The sequence below is a fragment of the Amblyomma americanum genome, chromosome 2 (assembly GCF_052857255.1).
Source record: "Amblyomma americanum isolate KBUSLIRL-KWMA chromosome 2, ASM5285725v1, whole genome shotgun sequence".
NCBI classification, from domain to species: Eukaryota; Metazoa; Arthropoda; class Arachnida; order Ixodida; family Ixodidae; genus Amblyomma; species Amblyomma americanum.
The window spans coordinates 169,231,496-169,256,103 of record NC_135498.1 but is presented as its reverse complement, the minus strand read 5'-3'; the positions used below and the strand labels follow the sequence as shown (position 1 = coordinate 169,256,103).

The following is a 24,608-nucleotide window of genomic DNA, read 5'->3' as shown; positions in this document are numbered from 1 at the left end:
TACACCCACTGCAGGGCAAAGGCCTCTCCCATGTCTCTCCAACTAACCCTATCATTTGCCAGCTGCATCCACCCTTTGCCTGCTAACTTCTTAATCTCATCTGCCCACCTAATCTTCTGCCGCCCCCTGCTACGCTTACTTTCTCTTGGAATCCACTCCGTTACCCTTAAGGACCAGCGGTTATCTTGCCTTCGCATTACATGCCCTGCCCAAGCCCATTTCTTTCTCTTGATTTCGACTAGGATGTCATGAACCCGTGTTTGTTCCCTCACCCACTCTGCCCGCTTCCGATCTCTTAACGTTACACCTATCATTTTTCTTTCCATGGCTCGCTGCGTTGTCCTCAGCTTAAGCTGAACTCTGTTCGTTAGCCTCCACGTTTCTGCCCCGTAGGTGAGTACCGGTAAGATTATGCTGTTGTACACTTTCCTCTTGAGGGAAATTGGTCTGCCTAAGAATCTCTGGCAGCACATTCAAATCCTGAGAAATACTTAAGCACGCGAATAAAAATAGAGTGAAATGCTTCTGGCTGCTGCTCCAAAACAATTTCGATAGTGCTAAATTAGGGAATAGAAAGAGAGATAGGCGGATGGGAGAGCAAAGGCGAGTTGACCACAATCCAGTCGTAATTAAGAAAGAATAAATAGCTCTGGACAGGACATGTAGCATGCAGGACTGACCGCCTGTCATTCCTTAAAATGTCACTAAGGATATTGAGGGAATCAGAACTTACAGGCGACCGAATGTCAGATGCTGTGAGGACGATTTGAAAATGGCAGGAATAAAGAGTCCCAGACCGGGGCTAAACAGGGGTGATAACGGTTATCGAAAGAGGCCGTCGTTCTCAATCGGCTCAAATTGCAATGATTAAAAGGATAGTGTTCCTGATTAAGATGGTGAAGCGCATGCCCTTGAAACATTCCATTGCCTCCGTCTGCAATGAGAGCGCTACCGTAGACAGAAGTCTTCTGGACGCACAAGCCGCAATCGAAGCGAATATCTGTGTCTTTAGTGCAAAATAATACCCGGCCTGCGTACCAAACTGGATCATTTTGTCTCCCTATCTGCCGTCGCCGTCAGATCTCGCCGCTTCTCCGACTGTCTACCTCTATCATTTCGATCCTGGATAGCATCGTCCCAACGGGACACGCAACTAGCTTTAGTGCGGCATGCCAGGAACACTTTGGACGCTCAGTGTGTCACCGAACACTGTAGTTAATCCTCTAAGCCGATTGATCCTGAAGGTGAAAGTCTGCAGAAGTGCTGTAATACGCGGTTACGAAATCATATGACTCTTGGGTCACGCAGCGGCTATACACTCAGGTAGCTTTTCGGGTGTGTTGGAGACGTTGGGCCTCGATAGTGGACCGTTTTGTAGTCGTGCTGGTGTGCCCTGATAAAGAAATTCACTCAATACTGAAGGCACCATAACTGTCCTCTTCACCGTTTTTGCGCTGTTTCTCATTACTTGGATTGAACATTTTACTGACACTAGCCATCATTTCCCTTCACCTTGTGTTGCGAGAAAAACGACAAAGTTATACTGCTTCCGGTAGGAAGCGTTGAAAAGCGGACCGGGACAGCCCTGCCAACACATGTGGACAGACGAGTGTAGCATCGCGAAAAGCGAAATTTTCTCGTAAACGACCATGAACAATGCCGGCGACATAAACTCTCTCGTTATTGCCCCTAGCGTGTCTATGTGGTGCCTTCCACGTCACCTCACTTTTCATCATGTGCTACGCGCTACAAGCCTGCTCGCACAAAGGCTTGTCGGAAACCTAGGCAAGTGCTCTTCGCTGCAATTGTGCGAGGAAGCGACATCCACATTTTTATGACGCCAGCGCGCCACAATCACGCACACACAGAATGGCATTTACTGCAATTATAATTTCGTGCAGGTCTCCAAGGACTCGCTGAATATCAGGTCCGCATGCTACCACGGGGACGCTAATTCTTCGTGGCCACAAACGTAAAAATACTAAGATGGGATTTGGAAGCGTCAAGCATCCAATTTTCTCGTTGACACCAACAACGTTAATCGTCGAAAACACAGTTATAATAAAGGTCCCTCTGTTGAAAGCGACATGTTTGATGAAGACATGCCGCGGGCCTTTTTACTGTATTTGTAAATGTACAAATCGTTACGAGATGCTTGTCCTCTCTCCTCGCCGTCGTTGGGAAAGTCTATAAGTGGTACAATGCTGTGCATGATGTCTTGTCACATTGTAAGCACTTCTGTAGAATCAAAGCTAGCTATTCATCTCATTTCATAAGATGCTCTGCCCACAGGAGCCTTACATGATGAAGGGGACCCTCAGAGACAACCTGGACGCTACGAAAAGTCACTCGGACAGCCAGGTGTGGCAGGCATTGAAGAGGGCGCACCTGGCTGACTACGTGTCCAGGCATCCGAGCGGACTGTTGATGGAAATCGACGATGGAGCTGATAACCTTAGGTACTCTTCATATTGGCATAGGGGCACATATAGTGACAATATTAAAATATCAACTGGCACGTTGAAGAATCTAATTTATACGTCTGTACGAACATGATCAAAGATTTCTTCGCTGGCCAATCTTAAAAGAAAAATAAAGATTGCGCATTGCTGCGCGGAGGCAAAAGGTTCGATTTTTTTATACCGATCACCATAACCTTCATCGTAGCAATCCCTGCAGCGATCACGATAACACTGACAAGTATTCACAAAACCTGTTTGGATAGGCCCGTGTACTGTGCGATGTCAGTGCACGTTAAAGTATCCCAGGTGGTAGACATTTTCGAAGCCCTTCACTACGGCGTCCCTCACAGGTTAAGTCACTTTGGGACGCTAACCCCCCTTAAAACAAGCCAAAACATTTGTTACAGAGTCTGTTGGCTGCGTTTCAGTCATTCTCTAATACCATCGAAGATATATAGAAATGAATTCTCTATGTCAGACATAAGTGCAGTGCGAGAGCCGCGTGCACATTCCAGAGACACACAGACAGGCGGGCCCTGCACTAAAAGGTATATTGCAAGAAGGCAGTGTTGTGTGATTTCATGTTGCAATCGGGGAAATAGACAGCTTAGCACATAAAGTAGCGAATAAATAACTAATGGCGTTTATTCCGAGAGTAAGTCTACAAGCTGGTGAGTGTTACCCCGTCTAGTGAGAGGACGGCTAGGCCTTGCGACGCTTTTTATACAGCTCTGTGGCAGGCGTAGTGAGCAGATCAGTTGCTTGGCGATTGCTTAGAATTAAGCTAGGCGCAGCCGAACATGACAGTCATGCTGAATATAAGACCTGCTTTGCATATGCACGCACAGGCTACATTATGCACATGTAGACATCTGCCAAAGGCAATACTAGGTCAGATACGTTATCTCGTGGCAGAGAAAATTTTGTATGGCGAACTGTATATCTCAGCTGAAGTGTCGAATACGCAGTCAGTGCCCCTTTTCTTTATGTGGTAAGCTTCCAGCAGTGGAGTCAATTCCAAGAGAAGGCAAGCGTAGCAGGGGGTGGCAGAAAGTTAGAGGGGCGGATGAGATTAAGAAATTTGTAGGAATATGGTGGGCGCAGCTGGCAAAGGGCAGGATTAATTCGAGAGACATACGAAAAGCCTTTGCGTAACAGTGGGCGTACTCAGGCTGATGATGATGCTGAGGATGAGTTCACGTGCATCTTGCCCTTTATTTTTGCCTCGAATGTTTGCACTGGTAAAATATAGCATGCACTTCTTGCAAGGCTTGGAATGAGTGAGTAAGTGCACATATCCATTATCCTTTAACTTTCGTTCCTGCTCCCTTATGGTCACTGACACATTACGTGTTTTTGTTGCCGTAAGTTTTCTCGCGCGACAGTGCTATAATCCTCTGCTCTCCTTGCCAGAGATATAAGACGATACCTTTCCGAGCTTTACCTGTGCCGAAGAAACGAGCGGTACGCCACACCTGCTCACGACGCTCTTCATGATATGCGACACTTTGTGTAGGTTGGGGAGAACTTCCGGTCGTAAGGTCCTTGCAATTTCTGTCATTTACAGAGTTGCTATGCGCGACGTACTCCACTTTTTTTCGGGCTGGTTTCGGCAAGACCCTCACGTCCGATTAAGGATCTCTTTATGAACCCTACATGTGCACAGCAGGTCTTATATACAGCATGTCTTCTTGCAGGAGACCAGTTTTCAGTGCAGCGTTCATCCGTTTCTGTCTTCTTATTATTAACATTGTTTTCTCGCTGCAGCCACATTTTAAATATCAAACCAACTGGCCCTGAAACTCGCTTGACATATGCACTCTATTTATATCGATTCGATCACCACCGTTGGCGTCATTCGATCCTATTCGTAAAACGGGCTTTTAAATTAAGTCCGACACTTAGTACATCTCCGGTGGAAGATCCGCATGTTCATTGATATGAATCATCATTTACTTACGCGCTAAACGTCTGTTCACTGTCTGATCATCCCTGTCGTGCAATGTTTGAAAATGTTCGTTTGGAACGCATCTTGCGTAATCAAACTGCACTGCCACTTCAGAGGTCTCTGTGAAGCAGGCTTCTTAAGTATATAAATTTGAAATGCTAGGAGGAAAACTTCTTTTACGAAAGTTAGTTTGTACATTGAAAGAAATGAAACATGAAATATCACAAAAAGACGGCGCCTTCGGCGATGCGAATGAATTTTAATAGCAGAAAAGGTATGCAATTGATATAAAACTGTTGACAGAGTTGCCTCTTAAACATGACTGCGTGGGTGCAGCTGTCGTTCAGGAAACGTGCATTGGTCGCTCAGTTACAACCAATCCAAAAGTCAATTCGTACGCTGATGATCCAGATTGTATCTTAATGGTGCTCAAAACTGTTTCCATTAGAAGAAGTCAAAAGCCTTGAACAGCACTTACTCGAGAAAAGTTATAGTTATGAGGTTTTGCTTCCTAGATTAATAAGTGGCTATTCAATCGACGGGCAGCTATCAGCTCACGAGATAACAAGCACTCCATTGTGAGCACGTGATTAAGCAGGTTACACTAACGCATGTCCTGCTAATGGGGCAAATAGCCGCAGCAGTTCTGAGGCATTTTGTCTTTGTCACGTGCTATTTCACCCTAATGATTTCTTAGCTGACGGGCCTATCATGTGCCATGAACCATGTCTTGAACTGATTGAGCACCCTTGGATTCCTAATGAACATTTAATGTGCTTGTGTGTCAATAAATGTTCACTTGGAAGTAAGCGCTCGTGTTGTCCAAGTCTTTCTCTGTCCATGTTTTTGCGCTTACACGTGATTGCAATGCACAAACTCTCCCAAAGGTCTGTGCTCTTGAACATTTAGAGCTTCTAGACATTTCGCTGAAGCCGCAAAACAACGTTTAGGGGTCAACGGCATAAAACACTACGTGAAAAAGAAAGCTCGCAAAGTTTGTCTACAAACGGTCTTGTTGACCAGAAACGGGTCTTCTGTCATGATTAGTTTTTTCACAAAGACATGATTCGCGGTCCATCAACATTTTCCCTGGGCCACCGTTTATCATTCTGTACATGAGAGGCTTTCGTTCTTAGGATTTATTTTAACCTTACTTGCCCCATTGAGCGAAAACTCATCTGTCCTCTGTGTATGCGTGTGCGCGTGTGTATCCTAACCTGTAACCACTGTTGGGCCTGGGGCATCTCAGCCAGCTTCTACTGATCCGCAAAAAGCTAAAGTGGTCAAGGTGGCGGTGAACTAGCTAAACATTCATACATGGCATATACAGGGAGGTTACATAGGTGGCACAAGCGCCAAGAGCATAACGGGCTGGCACAAAGCAGCGCGGTGATGACCCGGGAGAGCGTCTCTCTATCGCTTGTTCGCTTCTTCTCCGTCTGCCATGAGCACTGTTCGGTTTTTATAGCCTCGGGAACCATTGTAGCAGCCACCAGATAGATCCCCCCATTTGGGACACACGGCTGGTCACCGTTTTAATTGGACGAATGGAAAAGAAGGCTTAGCCGTCCAAAGTTTCCAGCACGGAAAAGGCTTCCGGCGGAGCGTCGTACGAATCTCGAGCCGGCGCTAGCGAAGAGGAGGAGGAACAGCATTATTTTAAGAAAAGAACAAAAGGGCCTCGAGGATGGGCTCCTACTTGTTCAAGACTCCACGGGCCTGGGCCTCACGGACACTTCAGTCCACTAGCTCAGTCCATGGCTCAGTCCACTTTTGAGTCTAGTCCACTAGCCAGAATTTGACATAGTTCCCGCTTCCAGTTATTGATCAAGTTGAGAATGGCCTCAAGCAGACAGTCGGCGCATCCGAATGCAGCCTGATGCTGTAGTTGGTGGCGGAGGGGGGCGCGGGTTACGGTACTGCGGCGACTGCCTCCACGAAGTTCGTGCGGCGACTGCATTCGTTAATGAAGTAAGCGGGCGGGCCTACGACTTCTGCCACGAAAGTAGTCTTAAATATCTCTGTCGACTTTTCTCTCTCTTATTTATTTAGTAGAGGGACGGGGGGAGGCGCGGGTGATGTTAAAGATTTTGAATTATTTCCTGTTCCCAGAGCGATAATGGCATTGAATGGCACTGTCACATTCGCGTCTCATTGTTTTTCTGCGCACAGTGTTAAAGAACAAATTCGTAATCAAAACAAGATTGCCTCCTCTCCCATTTCTATCGCCCTTCCCAGCCGTCTTCATCAAGAGGTGCCTATAAGTGGGCCTCTGCTTTCATATCTGCGAAACATTTAAGTTGGTAAAAACGTAAACGACAAAAACAAAACAGGCCAAATCCTGCTCATCTGGTCCTCGACCTCGCTTTCTTCATTTTGGACCAGCGCCGGCCAGCGGCAACTGGTGTGTCTGGCGCGGGCGCTGCTCCGGCGTCCGCGGGTGCTGCTGCTGGACGAGGCCACCTCTCGCATGGACGGCGACACGGACCAGCTGGTGCAGCGCACTCTTCGCCAAAGCTTCGCCCGTTGCACTGTGCTCACCGTGGCCCACAGGCTGCACACCGTCATGCACTGCGACAGGTGGGCAAAGTCTGGTCCAATGCTCCTCGTAGAAATCATTTCACTAAATCTGCATGGTAGGGAGGTCACAATGATTAACATAGGACTCATAAAATTGTTTGTGAGGAAAGGAGATGGCTCAGTAATACTCTCACATATCTCGGTGAACACCCGAACCGCACCATATGGGAAGGGAGGAAGACGGGGGTGAAATCAGAAAGAAAAAAAGAAAGAGGTGTCGAAGTGGAGGCCTCCCAAATAATTTCGACCACCAGGGGATCTTCAACGTGCACTGACATCGTCGTACACTAGGACACGGCAGTGATGATGTCTGCAGGCAAGCAGTGAGCAAGGCGCCACCGTTTTCATTAACGCCACCACGGTACCTGTCGCCATAGTCAACCCGGTCGGCAAAGGAGCGCTAACGTAGCTTACCGGGCTCTAACTCGGTCAACACCAGTCTCGTCGACCACAAAGCCTCGTTCCACGAGGCCAGCCGGTTACAATCCAGCATTCAGTGAACGCATTCGCGATGCAGGAGCACTCGGTGCTAAAGCTACGTAGAAAGCGTTCGAGACTCCATCGCTGAGCGTAATGGCCCTCGTGACCTGGTTTTATTCTTTGTTTTTTAGGGACAGTAACGCACCCTCTATGCTAGTATCCAAGGCTGAACTCGGCCTTAAAAATTCCGTCGATGCGGTAAATCAGATAAATAATGTCGGAGGAGCATATAACCCTCTTGGACGAAGTGCTGGTACTTACGCTGCCATGCAAAAAACATACGAGGACATTCTGTGAGCATGAGCTTTTGCTTTTCGCCCATATTCAGGTATCTTGAGATGCTTTCACGCCGATTCGACTGACAGCACTATGGTGCGGGTACGCTCTGACTGTAGAGTATCTGAAAACTAGCCAAGTAAGCGTTGCCAGCGGCGCTTTCAGACACGAAACCCTCCACTGGCATTGGCATATGGCTTTGTCTTCGTCTTTGCTAAGTCAGTATATGGCATGGGCGAAGGTGGACGCCACCACGCTCACGTGTATTTATGCAACTTTAAAACCCCCTAACTGAAAAACCCCTATTAAGTGAATTAACTCTTATTTTATGTACAACTTCCAGTTGTTTACAGGCTATATCAATTTTGACTCCTAAGAACCCTGTGCCTAGTTCCCCTCTCCTACTTTTAAGCCATGAATTTTTCAGCCGTGTTTTGTTGACCTCTGCCGTGAACACACGCACATTAATTTCGATATCCCTCAACAATAATGCGTACGCTTAATAGATACTACTGACATCGCCTTTAAATCGTATGCTCGCGTGTTCCACCTTGCCTAGAATATTTACGAGTTTTTTTTTTATTTATTTTAGTCTTCAAGCTGTATTGCTTTGAATTATGTGATGGTCTACAAAGATTTTTCATTCTGCTTTTAAGCCAACAGTATTCTGTAGTCTTCTCTTGCTTCCTTTACTGCCGTGTTACTTTTGCTTTCACTATGGCTAAAACTCAGTGTATAGAGGCTCAACATGCCCTCTTTGATATCCAGGCTACCAGAACGTGTTCAATGTTTTATACACTGCTTCCGCATGCTACAGTATTAACATCTCCCGGTTCATGATCTCTTCTATATCTATACTGCCTGCTTCTATGGAAACTTGATCCAGCCTCAAATGGAACGGCGGTGGCTCGTGAATTATAGTGCAATGTTCCAGGGTTCACTCTTTCCAGATCTGTATACACGGAATTATTATTTTTTCCAATTTCTTAGCTTCACTTAGCAGCCGCTGCTAATTGTACTTTCTTTTAGATGCCTCTAATGGCATCTTATTCTCTATTGTTGAGCGAAAAGAGTGTAGCTGTGGAGTTCGCTGACTTTTCCGCGAACTAGTCGGTCTCGTGTTCGCGAGGATTAAGGCCGCACCAGTGGGGTCGGAAATGGTTGTATTGTGATCAGTGCTTAGCCAACAAAGGAACCCGTCCCGTCCCTGCCTCCCCTTGTTGCAGCGGACGTCCTTGTTTTCTCCGCGCTGTCACGGGCATAACCCTTCTTGAAGAAGCCTAACCATGTTCAGCTGTCGACATGTGTGCGTCGACAAGGGGTTGCCGAGGCTTCGGGAATGAAGAAGATACCACTGGGTAGGAGTCGAGTGACCATGAAACGCATTCTTCCCTTAACGATTTTCTTCTTCTCATTTTTCTGTAAACAAATTCAGTGATCGCCTCGTCGGCGTATGTCTCGCATCTACGTGTGCGAAAGAGAAACAGATGACGATGTTAGGAATGTAGTAATTGCTGTGCCATGGGAAATGGTAGTCGCGTTTGTGCTGTTTGTGTGTTTTATTGCAACCTCTCCTTTCCCAAATGTTTATTCAGTACTCTCTCTTCAGTCTGTGATTAGTCGGTGGAAATCTTATTTTCCTTTCCCTAACCACTGATTGGTGAGATGGGTCGCTTGTAATCTTACTAGTTGTTGTCCCCGCTATGTGCAGAGACAGAGGGTTTAAAAGTAAGCGTTCTGGGTTGAACGGGGGCTGAATTCGTCTAATCAAAGGTTCAGTCATGTTGTAAACAGTCTTTTCCTTTCTCGTTTCTTCTTGTTTTATTTATGCTGTAAATAAATAGTTAGCCTTCTCCTTTCCTATAATAACGTGAATGTTTGCGAGTTGGAAGCACCGCGTCATCAAGAAACCACGATTTCATCACCAACAAAGTGTTTCCTCTCATCGCTACCTGAAAGGGATTGCAACTGGCGCAGTCAAGAAGAGGGGAAACTCAGCTGGCGCAGTCGAGACAGTATCGCAGCGTCTTTCTACTCGAGGCATTGGACGGAAGGTGAGAAGAACAAGTCGGTGGACAAGCTGTTTGTCCTAAAGGAGAAAACGTGAAGCTGCGTCGAAAGACTGACGTCGAGAGCTTCAGGATCGGGTCGAGTTCGAGAGGACGTCGGAGGCTCAAGTCAGCTAGGAGCTGAAGGAGCCGGGCAACAACAAGAGCGATCGTGGGTTTAGTACCACTGTTTTAGTCTATTATCACTGCCTATGACGGGCAATTAGCAAATGCCCTCCATAGAACAGCAGCCCCTCTACACTTCAGTTTTGCTTTGGAGAACTCTGTGCACGCCCGTCGTAAAAAAAAATAGATCGTTTTTTTTTATTACAATTTACGTTGCCAGCGCTCTTGTAGCAGTCAATAAATTACACACCGTCTCGTGGGAAAACGCCACATGAAGCACGTTCTCTGTGCGGTCATTCAAAACTCTTTTCGGGTCGGGCAGCAAGCGGGCCCGGGGCATGCACAGGATGCCACCCAAAATGAATCGCTCAAGAAATGCTGTGCACTTCTTGCTGTAAGCTGCATTAGATCTCAAGCTGCGCTGCAGTTGTCGCAGCGCTCCTGCAAGCCACCCGTATTTTACCACGCTTGAATTTGCGATCTGTTTATATTCATAACAGCGGCGGTAGCAACCCACACAAGATTAGTGATAGCGTAAGTACTCAGTCGTTTATTTCTTATTTCAGTGACGTCATTATGATTTCAGCAGGCACCAAATTTAAACCCCATATTTGGTGTGCAAATGATTTTGTGCAAATAAGAGCGCCGCTTGACATATGAATCATTTCAACTTTTCTTTAAGCAGGTCTACATTGCGAAACGCCTGTCAAGACAAAGCACAGTGTTAAGCAAATTCATTCCTCACTTGATCGAAAATAATACTGGCAAGCGGGGCAAATGACTCTGGACATGAGACATGGGGCGAGTCATCTGCTGTGCATTGTGTGTTCGCCTCTCAATCAGGTGCATTTAGCGAAGCGTATAGAACGTAGCCGAAGGAGAAATTCTTGCATGTCTTGCACGTCAAATTCTTGCATATAATGCACGTCCATGTCGTTTGGAATGCATTCATGCGAGTTTGAAGAAGGTTTTCATGGGGACTGCTAGTGTGGGGATGTTTCGATAATTGGAATCTCCGGCGTCCGGGCTATTGCTTTTAAAGCTGTAGGTGTTTAGGAGACGCTTGCCAGTTTCACGAGTTTGGAGTCGGTGCGGGATAAGCAGTGGCGCAGAGGTGGTGTAGATTAACCTTTAAGCCACACTCACAGCTTACGCGAACACCTGATCTAGGGCCACGACACCAGTCATTAAAATACTTCCAGTTCTGTCCTGGCTCTGCAGTGGATGCCGCCACATGTTGATGTTGTTTGCCTCATAAAATGGCGCATAACGTTATCGCGTTACTGTCAGAGAAGATGAGTGGCCCGAAGACAGTTCTACGTAACTGAAACTCGCAGCATCTTTAATGGTCTTCAGGTAATTTTAGTTTTTTTTCGCGTTAAAAATGTTGAGTAAAGTTACTCACGAGTTCATGAAATTGAACGTATTTTTGCCTAAAACAGCTGAAAACGCGAATTTATTCACATACGGTGAGAACCCCGGAAAAATAAAATGAAGATCTATCATAGATATTGGGCGCTAGATGGCAGGGTGGGTTGCAAAATAGGTAGCCGTGAGTTGAGAATCAGTGACGCACCCTACACCCTGACTTCCTTGGAAGGCTGTCACAATTCTTCACATTTTCTTCTTGCTCTGTGCAGGATTTTGGTGATGAGTGAGGGCAGCGTCGCTGAATTTGGCACCGTGGCTGAACTGGCAGCCAACCCCGACTCCATGTTCCAAACAATGGCAAGAGCTGCCGGGATCGACTTGTCAGCAGTGTCGAAGGAAGGCCATATTGACCGGTGGTGACGGCGTGTGTTTTCTTTATGATGACGGCATTTTATAGGTGCAAGCCGTACTCCCTTTGGCTCACCACACGTTCTGAAGATGTTAACGGCCAAACATTTCGAGGGAAGTAGCATTTCAGCGCTGCACGGTTCCTGGCATAAATTGTTGTTTTCACGAAGGCCTAAATGAAAAATGAGCGTTGCAAAAAATATGCGAACGACGGACGAAAATAATTAGAAAAATTTCCCTGCTCGTGCAACAGGGTATTAGTATGATGTGTGCATTACTAGGCATATTGACCGACCGGCCGGCATGACTGGGTGCTCTCCAAGCCGCATGACATCAAGGCTAAACTCGCCGAGTATGACTACGGCGATTCGATACAGGCGCCAAAGCTAAGCGGTAAATAAGTAGAGAGGAAGGTATTCAATCGTCTCCTTCGAGAGACGAAGAGGTGGTAGTTTTTATTGACAACTTGATGAGTTATTCCCGCAAGCTAGTTATTCCACATGAAGATAATAAAGATGAAGAGAAAGACAAGATTCTCACGGGGCCAACATCCTTGTCCTGTTAGAATCAGAGCCGATACACGGCCCGAGCAAGGTACTTAACAACATTGTGAGGGCAGCAAAACGAACATCAACCGTGGTTAACGGCTGAGGCGTAATGTACAGCTGGACGCAAAAGTTTGCGGGATCTGCAATGCGGGGCGAAGCGAAGTAAAGCTTCATTGCTGCGCCGTCTGTCAAAACGCATGGCGTCGGGGCTCTTGGCGCGCCTGGCGCGGCAGTGCCGCGAGCTGCGACACCATGCGTTTTGACGGCAGATGATGGAGAAGTGCAGTTTTTCTTCCCTTTGCCACGCATCGCGGATCCCGCAAACTTTTTCGGCCGACAGTACGTCTAAACAGACACTGAAGGCAGGTATGTGTTCCGAAAAGGATTCTGTAATTATTAAAAATTTAAATTGAAGCCAAATTCACTGCGACAATGCCGTCATGATCACTTGGCTTTAACGAGCGGTTTAAGAAGCAACGCCGAGAAAGGAAGAAAAGAGCAAGGGACAAATTCAGTTCGTGCCTAATTGCTTTTTGGGCTTAATCAGTTTTGGAGGTTCAAAGTTAACCTCGCAAGAGGAGTTCTTCACGAACCTGCATCAATCACCGAGTGTGTGATACCATTCTCAGTTTGCTTTGTTTGTTGAAAGACTGTGTTTATGACGGTATTTTGTAAAAAAAAAATAAAAAATACAAAAGCGTTTTTCAAAAATTAATCAATCTGAGAGTTCCATCATTCCGGCTTTCTTTCTGAGCGCATTCTATATTTTCCACTTCCCGCATTACCGATGCCCGACTGTGGAGGAGGAGCACTGGCATGAGCACGAGCATGACCCCGAGGAAACTGCAGTGACTGCCATGACGAGTGCACACCACAATTTCGTCCTGGATGTAAGCACTCAAGGGGCAAAAGCACGGTGCGGGGCTTAATTAATAAAATGGAACAAACACCACTGGGCAACACATGGTTGGGACGTTCAGCAAAAAGCGCAGACTCGCGACAGGCCCGCATGACTCAAGGTAGCCATTTTACAGCTCACGTGCCGCTGGGCCAGTACACTTCTACCATGGGCATATAGCGACCTAGCTAATCTCTATAAGGTGACTGTCAGGGCGATCCAAGCCTTGCCATACAATAAAAAGGCCGACTAGTGTGTTGCAGTAGAGAATACGTGCAGCGTATTGCTAAGAAAGAAAGTCGCAACACTCTACATCAATAATTGTAATAAATTTCCTTTTTTGCACAGTGATTCGCGCTTCTAGAGCGTGGTAAAAATTCAATGCGAAAGCATTTCTTGTCCCATGAGTGGCGTGTAAAGCACCTGTCAGCAGAGCGTCTCGGCAAAGCGTGTCATTAGAGCGTGTACGGACGAAAGAGATCATTCAAAAAAGAGACGCGCCAGCATTGGCTGCTCGAAACCAGGCCCCCTGTGTGCCAAGCGGGCACGCTTGGAAATTTGTACTGGTGTTAGACAACGATGACTCACAAAAAATTTTCTGACATCATCCAAGGGTCACGTGACGACTGACTTGCAAAAAAAAAGATGTTGCTCACGTTCAAACGCAAATGTATTCGCAGTTCGCCAATACAGCACTCTGCAGTGCTCTACATTTTTTTCAATACTCTCCAACGAAGAACGCATCTGGTGAGCACCGAAAGCATAGCTTGATCGTGAAACATTATTCGTGGGCAGCCAACAGATCAATTCATTTCTCTCAATAGAAGAATATCCCAACTTCTGGCTTCACTTCCTTGGTTCGTCTCACAGCTTTTTAAGCGGCGATTGCGTCATGCTACGGATGGTAAAGAGAGCTTGTATTTCTCCCCTTATCGTTTTTCAAACAGTTCCTCTGTGATTAAACGGTGCTGCTTAATCGGAATTTGACTCAGATAGTCTAATGAGCAGCGTTGGGTGGCAGAATTTATTACGTAATTTGTACCGATGCAGTGTCGATACTACGTGAAGGGGAACTAGATGGCGTGCTAATATAAACGTCAAAAGGAGGAAACCGACAGTAAGACAACAATGAAAAGGAACGTAAGACCCTCAGAAAACACTAACTGCAAAATAAAACGCTAGATAAGCCGACGTTGGAGCTCTATAGGACGGCTATATCTTTTACTGAAAAAAACAAACTTTTTGACAGTTCCAAAAAGAGTGGTCTGCTTTTCGAGAAAACAGCTGGGTGCTTGAGGACGAAGCCTTGCCGGAGAAAAATTTGACACTACGGATCACATTTCTTGTTGCTGCATACAAGACAGGCAAACGATAGAAAATATTCTTATTCAGTGCAAGACCCTCCAACCCTCAGTGCACGATGTCACCGAGTATTCAGTGAAGCACTATGGTTTCGTAATAGCCAGGACATGCTCATTTTCAATAAAGAGAGAAACAAATAAGAGACGACTGGAAGATTGGTGAAGGTCAAGAAAGTGGTTTAGTGCGGTAAATTTGGCGTGTTTGTGCGTAATTCAAAAAGAAGGCAGAAAAAGGCCACGACAGAGACGAGATAACAAGACGGCGCTCAACTTCCAGCTACTTTATTGTGAATGTTTACACGCATATATGCATTCTGTTCAAGCCGTCGTCGTCATCCACGCATGCACAAATAAGTCAGCTCTTTGTCGGAGAGAGTGATAGACGAGGAACTGATACAGGCTTCCCCAAGATTCCATATCTGTTGTGATTCATAATATCTCGTTTGACATGTTCTTTGCTCTTTCTGCTAATATAGGCGCCCTCGAGATCAGAGGAACAAACAGTCTTGGCAAGCCAGAGTGGTGAACCAGAAAACCTTCAAAATCTTTTCCATGGCATGCATTTTTAAAAGTTCTTTGCATGCTCTCTTAAACTATCGTTCGCTCATCTCCCAGTTTGACAAACATACATTTTACCACAACTTAAGGAAAGTTTGTATACCAGTCCTTTAGCACATTCAACAAAAGGCCGTATGTGCTTCTTGCCGCAGTCACGTTGCTGAGTTGCATCCGGGATAGTAATTTTTACATAGCTTTGGGGCAAAGAACACGACTTTCACGTCCTAACGCCAGGCTACCTTTTCCAGATTCGGCGAGAGCGTATGAATGTAAAGTATCGCAGCTACCTTCTGCCTGCCTACGCAATGCTTGTGCGTTACACGTTTGCTCCGCAGTGCGCATATTTTTGAGGAGGCCCTCAGCGACTGAAACTAGAAGGTGCTGAGGATATCCTGCACTCAGCAGTCTTTCGGCTTGTTGGTTGAAAGCGTCTAAAATAAGATGAAGGCAAGTTTTGCCGAGAGCGTTCTTGAAGCACAACATGGCAATAAATAGCTCGCTTAATGAACTTTGAGTGGGCGGAGTTGAAAAGAAGAAGTCGTTTGTTGGCGCGTGGTTCAAAGCACCAGCAGACACCGCCTACTTTAAAACGAAACCATATATCTAAAAATCTAATTTTTTCCTTGACTGGGAGTTTGTGGGTCAGGTCAAAGGGGTCCATCGCCGTTTCAAATGTAGCTGGTACGTTTTTGCTTTAGCATTCCATCGCCTGCGCGTCACAATTTAAAACAATTCAAAAATCATTGGCAAAGCAGAACACTAAGAACATTTTTGTCCGTGAGGGACGCGGAAATGAGCCGATCCAAATGAGCCGGAACTAGGCCACTAGGGACTGGGGTCACGTAGGACCAAATTTACACACCCAGTGTGGTGTACCTTCAAACTGGATGTAAGTTAGCTCTTGGCAAAAGGTTGAAAGTTCTAAAAAATCACAAACGGAGACCTCACGATAAAAGCGACGGCTCAAATGTAAAACATACACTGCGTACATTGAAGCGCAAGATCGCTTGTTATACAGACAGTATTTTCCTACGCGTGTCATGAGGCAAGTCGTAGTCTCCAGTTAGGTCGTGACGTAGAGGCGAGCAGATGAACGTCTTGGATTCACTCACCAGTGACGCAGGAGACATATTGTGTGCGCGTTTCTTGACGCTTGACCCAAAAGAATGGCGTGTAAATGTGGTCTTCATTTTCACCATACAGACAGCAAACATTATGCACATTGAGACATCGACGTGCCTTCTACATCGAGAAGTAATGAAAAAAGTGCTCGCGGAAAAAAGGCGAATGCACAATAACATACTGCTCACCTTATATGATCGTCTAAGTTACCTAAAAGCAACCGTCTTTTCACTGGGACGCCACAAAAGTTATGCTGAAGGCGAAAATAAATTAAAAATGTGCGCAGCTGTCCATCATCCTTAGAAAGGAGGCGCTTCAGTGCATAGACGTCTGGTTGGCCAGCAGGCCAGTTCTGTCCGCGATGTTGACGGTGACGATGACCGTGCTCATGACCAAGATCTTGGCGAAGAGTCCCAGGAGGAGCTGGCGGGAGAGGGTACGACAAGTGCGTTTCAATAATAACAATTATCAAAGATGAGATAATCTTATGTGTCCTCATAACTTTAACAACACCGTGAAATAAATACTAAGACCCGGACTTGAAGGTGGACTGGAAACTTGGTTACTTGTAACGAAATATGAGACCAGGAACCTAGAGCCATACACGTAATATGGGCAAGCTACTACAGTGGTCGAAAGCTATGAAAATAGTCTATCTTATAGTTTTCTATATATAAAGCAAGCATCGACAATCTACTGATTGTACGCACGGAAGAAAATGAGGTACTGGCTGCAGGGGGTTGATATTTTATATTTTCATTTGACAAGTAAAATTTCAATTCTGTCATGGGCACACATTGCGGACAACGTAGTGTTATTCCCGACAATATTTTTACGTTCCAACCGCCAGCACGCTGAGCAATAACAAATGCTGTAGTAGAAGCATCCAGTCAAGTTTCTTCCATGTAAGGTCCTTAAATGTTAACAAAGACCTCATGATGCGACCCATTTGTTTACGATATTTTCTTCCCTTTTAGTAAGTATTTGTCGAGCGGTAGGTTTTACATGTGGAACAGAACTGAAGCAATGAGGACAGATAGAGAAGGGGAACTTATTCTGTAATCTCTATCTGATCCTCATTTCAAGAGGGCTCGGTCTGCATTCTCCTCGGTCCTTCTTTTAAAGCAGTTCCGCATGTAAAGTAGAGTTCAAATTACGGAACGCTCTCAGTCTGAAGAGCTTCTCTATAAGCCCCGCTCCTATTGCTCGGGCCTGACCACGCCCTGAACATGTCTGGCCCGACCAATAGGAGCGGGACTTGGAGACTGTTTTGAGACTCTTCTCAGATGAGGGCATTCCCACGTCTTGTGGATTACGTTCTCTCAAATTGTATGCAGCAATAGCTCAAGCAAATGGAAGAAGGACGACCAAGGAATGAGCCGCCGACCTCTCGACCCGGTGTGATGAGGGTGATCTGGCTATAACCTTTGTCATCAAACATGGCTACCTGTAAAGCTCTACTGGCACCGTCCGCTGTGACAGATCTTACTCGGAAAAGCGAAAGCTCGCGTAATTTTTTTTATCCTGAATACCCAGTCTGCAAGAAACAAGCAGAATGAAATGCATGGATTATTTTCTTGCTTTTGTTTTTCATATGACGTCATTATGCTTACTCAAACTTGTTATAAGGACGAATGCGACATACATAGCATTTCCGCTTATCGTACCTACTGTTTGAATCGTTCTAGAAAGAAAGGCGGCGGTGCGCTACTAATGATGATAGATTTTTTTGTTGGTGAAGTCTATCAACTCTACACTCGAAGTCACATTGATTTCGAAATTCTAACCGTAGTCTATAATTATAACGTTTTCGCGCTCTACCATCCGCCAAAGGCTGTACGTCATTTTTTTAGTTCCTTGAGTTCTTGAGCTGGGTCAAATGAAAATTCGTATAGCATAGCGCTGGATGGCGATATAAATATAAACATGGTGGAGGAATCAGTAGCCCAGTGCGAGTTCATAACACTGCTGGAGTCAAGTGCCTGTACTAATCTAGTTACTACATCATCTGGGATGCAGAATGGCTTTTCAATATTACTAGACGTTTTTATCACTAATCTGTACCCTCAAAAAAGCTATCTCGGCAGTTATTGGTGGGCAAATATGCAACCACTTAGCAATTTTCTTGTCTTTTTACGGAAGCAACTGTTGAAAACGAGCCTTTTAATGGCCGCCAGTCTGCAGTAATTCAAAACCTACTAACGTTATATGAATTTCAGAAAGAATTCTTGCAAGTTTATTGGGAGCACTTTACGAAAAATCAGACCCCGAAGACGCGTATTCCGTTTTTTATTTTTTTTTCATTATTGTTATACTAAATACTCTAAAGAGAAAACAGCTCACACTAAAAAATCAAGGAAGCCCTGGATTACTAAAAGCCTGCCAAACCGCTGACGAAACGGAAAGATACACATTATAGGCTCTTCTTTCAAACACTAGAACTGGATGATTTACGGACATTTAAAGGCTTTGGAAACAAAGTAACTGCAGTTTTTAGGCAAGCCAAATTGCATTATCTTCACACTCTTTTCAATCTGGAAGTAGTAGAACGTGACGATAATCTATGGGACCGACTCAAAATGGTACTCGGAAGGAAAAGCAAAAACCGAAACGGTGTTCCAGGCAAAACTCCCAATAATGCATTAAAATCTAGAACATGTCTTGTAAACTTGCCTAACTCCTTTTTCACAACCTTAGCAGGCAGTCCCCATGACTCATGCAGTTTATACTATCTCGAAGATGGGAATTGTGATAGCGCATTCCTCAGACTAGCCAGTGCTGATGAAATCCAAAACGACGTTTCTAATGTTCCGGAATAGAGGATCCCGGGATTCGATGGTATACAAATTGGACCCGTTAAAAAAGTTATTCTTATAATAGCTCCTGTCCTTGAGCATAATTATAATACCTGCTTTGCAGAAGAGAATTTCCTGAAGCAATGCAACTAGAGAACGGGAATGTTCTCTTTAAAGCTGGAGATAACAAGGACATGTCCAACTATCAACCAATATGCAACTTCGAGTGTTTTCAAAAGGCATAGAACAATTAACAACAGAACGACTACTTTTTGTGAAAAACATAACATACTCACACATTCTCAATTTCGTTTCCGTAAAGGTCGCTCGGCGGAGTTGACACATTTAACCTAAAAATAACTAACCTTGAAGGGCATAGGAAACAAGATTGTAACTCTAGATATCCTTGTTGACTTCTCTAAAGCATTCAATAACATTAACCATGAGACATTATTAAAGAAACTTATTTTTTTTGGCTTTAGGCGAGTATTTCTATGATTTACTTAAAAGGTACCTACAGTATCGCCACCAGGCGGTTATAATCAACGCTCATACCTCTAAGAACATAGAAATTAATTATGGGATTCGATGAGGAAGTATACTTTGGACCTTACTCTTTAATCATAATATTAATGTCATCAATAGCATTGACGATACTGCTAAGTTAATTATATATGCTGATGATGCTAGCCTGTTTTTTCATATCTTCTAATACTAATGCACTTATACCACGCTGTAATCACGTCCATAATTACATAAATTCAACGCATTTACCATTAATAGCACTAAAGCTAAGGCCCTATAAATTGAAGCAAAAAATAAGAACGCCAAAATTAAGGGTGACCTCGTCATTGGTACTTCGAAACACCGAAATTATTCCCTGCACTAAAAGCCTTGGAATATGTTTGATGAACACTTCGCATACAATAATCACGTCGAATTCATATCCATAAAAGTTGCGTGAAGTGTTGGTACACTAACGAGATTGCGCTTCTTTTTGGCGAAACTCATTTAGGTGATAATATACAATTCACTATCTTTATCGCATCTTAACCATTGCCGCCTGGCTTGGGGTAGTGCGGACACAGTTGACATCACTAAGCTGTTACTATTGCAAAAGAAGGCAGTTCGTGCAATTGCTAACGCGCCGCGCCTAGCTCACAAAGAATAAATTTTTAGCAGAATGTGCTAGGAAACAAAAAACAGGGCAACAGTTTGATTCAAGAGATACATAACCTCACAAGAAATACTAATATTATCCACACAAGGCATAAAGAAACGTGGTATTTTCCAAGCTACGGAACCCAGACACTAAGCTACAGACTGCTATGGTAAAATTACTCAACTCACTTGGCGATAATAATCTGATTTGATAGTTTTCAGCATTTATATATTTGTGTGGAAAAACTTGTACGCTCTTTGCTCTGTACTCTGGTTATTTTTGTATCATTTTTGGTGAAATGTGTTGTTTTATATTTCTGTATCATATTACTCTGCTAATTTGAATCGTAACCTATGCTTGTAAGCGTTATATATTTAAATTGTGCAAATCGTTGCAATGCCGAATCGTTTTCTTAACAGACCTGTACAAATTAAGTGGCATGTACTTAGAGGGAACATGGATGGGCCTCGTCCAGCCCAGATTCTTCCGCTCTTTGCTCATGTTCCTGACGTTGTGTACGCATGATGTGAAATAAATCTGTCGGTCTGTCTGTCTGTCAGCGCCACAGAAGTTGATATAAGCAAATACTCGATCACTAGCTCGCAGTGGGCTTGTAAAGGAGGAGGATGAATATTTCGCAGTGCTTGCTCAATCTGAACCTGACAGTAATAAGAACAATAATTTAATTAGTGAGTAAAAGGACAGATGGCCACAAGAAACCCAGTTACGGCTTTCTGTAATGCTCTAGCATTGGCAGTGGGTGCAGCGTAAACCACCTACACTTCGAATTGCTAGATGAAGCGCTTTCTGGAAGCTTTATATTTGTTTTCGTATCTGCAACAGTACCGTATTTTGGTTATGTTTACTAAAATTATGTCAAGGGGTTCCCCAGTGCAGGGTAGCCAACCGGAACCCCTTTCTGGTTAACATACCTACCTTTCCCTCCTCCTCTTTATCTATCTATCTATCTATCTATGTCGCGGCTTATATGCAAGAGATGCTGTGACATGGTCAGAATACCGTTGACTCGAAAATAGCGGCCTCGTATGACGTAGGAGAGGAAACTAAAGTGGAAAAGCAACCAAATTGAAAAACTGTAGTTGTAAATTGTGTTTTAACGTCTCGAAGCTTCATGTGGCCTATGAGGACCGCTGTGTAGTGGAGGACTTCGGATTCCTTCTGACCTCCTATAGTCGTTTAAGGTGCGCAGACAACGCACAACACAGGGACGGTTTTGCCTTTTCCACCCATCGAAATGTGGCCGCTGCTGTCGGGGTGCGACCCCGCAACCTTTGGACCATCAGACGTACGCCAAGGCACTAAGCCACGCAGCGGGTTCAAGTGGAAAAAAAGCTAGAAGAATGTAAAACACAAAATAATTTTGACGAAACGAATAAGGATGGGAAAGGAAGTATGGATGCACAAAAAGATAATGGAAGAAAGAGAGAAATAAAGAAGGAGAGAGAGAGAAAGAAAGAGAGAGAGAAAAAGAGAGAAAGAAAGGAAGGAAGAAAGAAGAAAGGAAGAAAGAAAGGAAGAAAGAAAGGAAGAAAGGAAGAAAGGAAAGAAGAAAGAAAGGAAGAAAGGAAGAAAGGAAGGAAGGAAGGAAGGAAGGAAGGAAGGAAGGAAGGAAGGAAGGAAGGAAGGAAGGAAGGAAGGAAGGAAGGAAGAAAAGAAAGAAGAAAGAAAGGAAGAGCGGAAGGAAGAAAGGAAGAAAGGAAGGAAGAAAGAAAGGAACAAAAGAAGGCGGGAAGGAAGGAGGAAAGGAAGAAAGGGTGAAAAGGAAAGGCAATGAAATAAGTAAAATGGAAGGAAGCGAGCAAACAAAGTTCTCACCAGCTTCCAGAATGACACCCGCGATAACTCGTGCAGGAGAGCTATGGGCACCGAAGCTGGCATTATGACGTTGCTGGATGCACCCACGACCACGGGAATGGCGTAGTAGGCCAGGTGCATCTGCTTGAGCTGGGCCTGAGTGAAGAAATAATCCAGGAATTAATCTGACCGTCCTCGATTAACCTAGCCGCCGCACGACACCCGAGCGCACAAAATGCCTTCTCACATCATTTTCGGTTGAACGCAGCACACACGCGCAATACAGAAAGATAGGTGATACTATAGCAGTCACCTGCATAAAGAACGTACTTTTTTTCGTAAAAGTTACTCAGAATTTAACGCCTGTGTTCATCAGGCAGATGAAAATACCAAGGAAAATTTAAATAAAAACGAAATCAAGACAGAAGGTAAGCTTGTGGAATAAATACTTCGTTCAGTACGACTCACCTTCTAAACATACAAAAACAATTTTTTCTTCAAATTTCCTGTGCTCGATAGCATTAGCAGAAACTTTTATCTAAAACCCGGACGTATAACTTGGGTAGTGGCCTGCAATGCTGTCACAAAACACATCAGGATATTTTGTGTCGTCATAACAGATATTCTATGTTTTTGACACGAAAACTTGTAGTTATAACACAAATTTTCGTTGGGCAACAGAATGATGTGTAGAAACTACAGGTAAGTACTGGAGAACTACAGAGAACTAAAACGTACTACAGAAATAATTATAGTGCTACATGATAATACTACGAGGCAACAGAAAAATCTGTCATGTTGAGAAAAACTTTTCGACATTTAGTCGTGTTTTTACACAGTTCTGTCGTTTTTTCTCACTGGGTTTATAGTAGTTATTGTACGTTTCGACGCTCGAAACAATATTCCTCGTACCTTGCCACACACTTGAAAATAATAGCGACGAGAACCAAGCTGGTGCCGGCTCTGATCTAGACAATTCAAAGGGCTAAATTTAAACCGTCGATTCTACGTATAGGTCGTTTCCAAATATCAGCGCTTCATCATGATGGTTGCTCTTTTTTGTCAACGTTATGCATATATACTCCAAGGTCGTTTCATTTTCGGTGAGAGGGGTCTCTGTGTGATTAGAACGCGGCACTGTTTTGACACAGATGAACTTCTATTTGTTGTCAGTGTCTTTTTAGCGGCTGTAAAAACTCATGAAATTACATTGCTTTTGTGGCGACTGTTAGCTAAAACTCTGCAGACAATGGCAAAATCGAGCAACCGGTGCATTCGCATAGAGAAACAAGCCGCTCTGTTATTTTCCTAGCGGGAGCCATATATTTTTATTTGGCCGCGAAAAATGATCGAGCGAAACACTAATGTTTGGTGTCGTGGGAAATTCAAAGAAAAAATTCCTGAAGAAAGGATTTCTCGGCTTCTGACTTCGAAAGCAGGTACGAACACGTCGCTTGACAGAGAAACATGAATACGAAAGTTGAAGTTAATTTTTTACCCGAACCGTACGGCGAACACTTGCGGAGCGTGCCACCAGCCTCCTTCGCATTTCGAAGAAGAGTGCTCCAATGAAAAAGATAAACTGTCTTCTTTCTCTGGTCGGTGCTGGTGACCAATCGTGAAGCACGGTGACCGCGTTTCAACGTACGGTAAAGATCTAGAGTTGATAGTCGTTCGCTAACTGAGGCACGCGAAGCCTGAATTAAACTCCAGCCTCTACACACCGCACGGCGGCCGCAAATGCGTGATGCACACTTACGAGTTGCACCACTATGGGACTCATTATCTCGAGGAGAACCTGCTTGTCGGCGGCCTCGGCCATCAGCGACGCCGCGAAGGCCAGCATGGTCTGCACTTCGAGCACGGTACACTCCTCCCAGAACGAAATGGGAACCAGCTCGAACGCCCGCACCAGAAGTTCGTGCGCCTGTGAGACACCAGGCGAGCAGGAGCACATTGTCACAATTGCCAAGTCCTTGGAATGCTCTGGAGCCCTTCGAAAATGCCACCAGGGTGGCAACTAAGTGACATGGTATTTGTTACGGTAAGTAAGGTTCGGTAAGAGATAGTGTGGCATTTAGCCCCTCTTTAGCACATGCGGCTGTGAAAGACGACGTAGTGAGAAGCTACAGGTTCATTTTGGCAGCCTGGTTTTGGGCTGCCGGGTTTTAGAAGCCGTAGTCAGCGTTGGTCTTAAAGATAAGTCCTGGTGCGGCGTGGCACGATGAAAAAGATGCGCGCACTAAATTTAATGCGCTGTCGGGTAGCAGGTGGTGACTGCTGATCCCGACCACGACAGGGAAATAACTAGAGGAATAAAAATGGGGTGGAGCGCATATGGCAAGTTCTCGCAGATCATGAATGGCAGTTTGCCAATATTCGTCAAGAGAAAGTATACAACAGCTGTAACTGACAGGCACCCACCTATGAGGCAGAAACGTGATGGCTAACGAAAAGGATTCAGCTTTAGGACAACGCAGCGACCTATGGGAGGAAACATGACAGGTGTAACGTTGAGACCGGAAGCGGGCAGAGTGGCTGAGGAAACAAACGCGGGTTAATGATATCCTAGTCGAATCCATGAGGCATAAATGGGCTTGGACAGCCCATGTAATGTGACGGCTAGGTAACCGCTGGTCCTTAGGGGCAA

At 44.9% G+C, this 24,608-nt stretch overlaps 2 protein-coding genes across 2 annotated transcripts in view; one reads left to right on the top strand and one right to left on the bottom strand.

The window, feature by feature from the left end:
* LOC144121974 (ATP-binding cassette sub-family C member 3-like) overlaps positions 1-12,942 on the top strand; it is an 88,280-nt gene extending 75,338 nt beyond the window's left edge. The window contains exons 15-17 of the mRNA XM_077655441.1: positions 2,293-2,459; positions 6,796-6,990; positions 11,561-12,942. Coding sequence (XP_077511567.1) covers positions 2,293-2,459; positions 6,796-6,990; positions 11,561-11,711 — 513 coding nt within the window. The 3' untranslated portion in view covers positions 11,712-12,942. The remainder of the gene's footprint in view (positions 1-2,292; positions 2,460-6,795; positions 6,991-11,560) is intronic.
* Positions 12,943-16,214: 3,272 nt separating this feature from the next.
* Positions 16,215-24,608, bottom strand: part of LOC144119260 (uncharacterized) — a 28,261-nt gene continuing 19,867 nt past the window's right edge. Inside the window, exons 12-14 of the mRNA XM_077651929.1 lie at positions 23,718-23,885; positions 21,980-22,114; positions 16,215-16,609 (exon numbers count right to left, since the gene is read on the bottom strand). Coding sequence (XP_077508055.1) covers positions 16,502-16,609; positions 21,980-22,114; positions 23,718-23,885 — 411 coding nt within the window. The 3' untranslated portion in view covers positions 16,215-16,501. The remainder of the gene's footprint in view (positions 16,610-21,979; positions 22,115-23,717; positions 23,886-24,608) is intronic.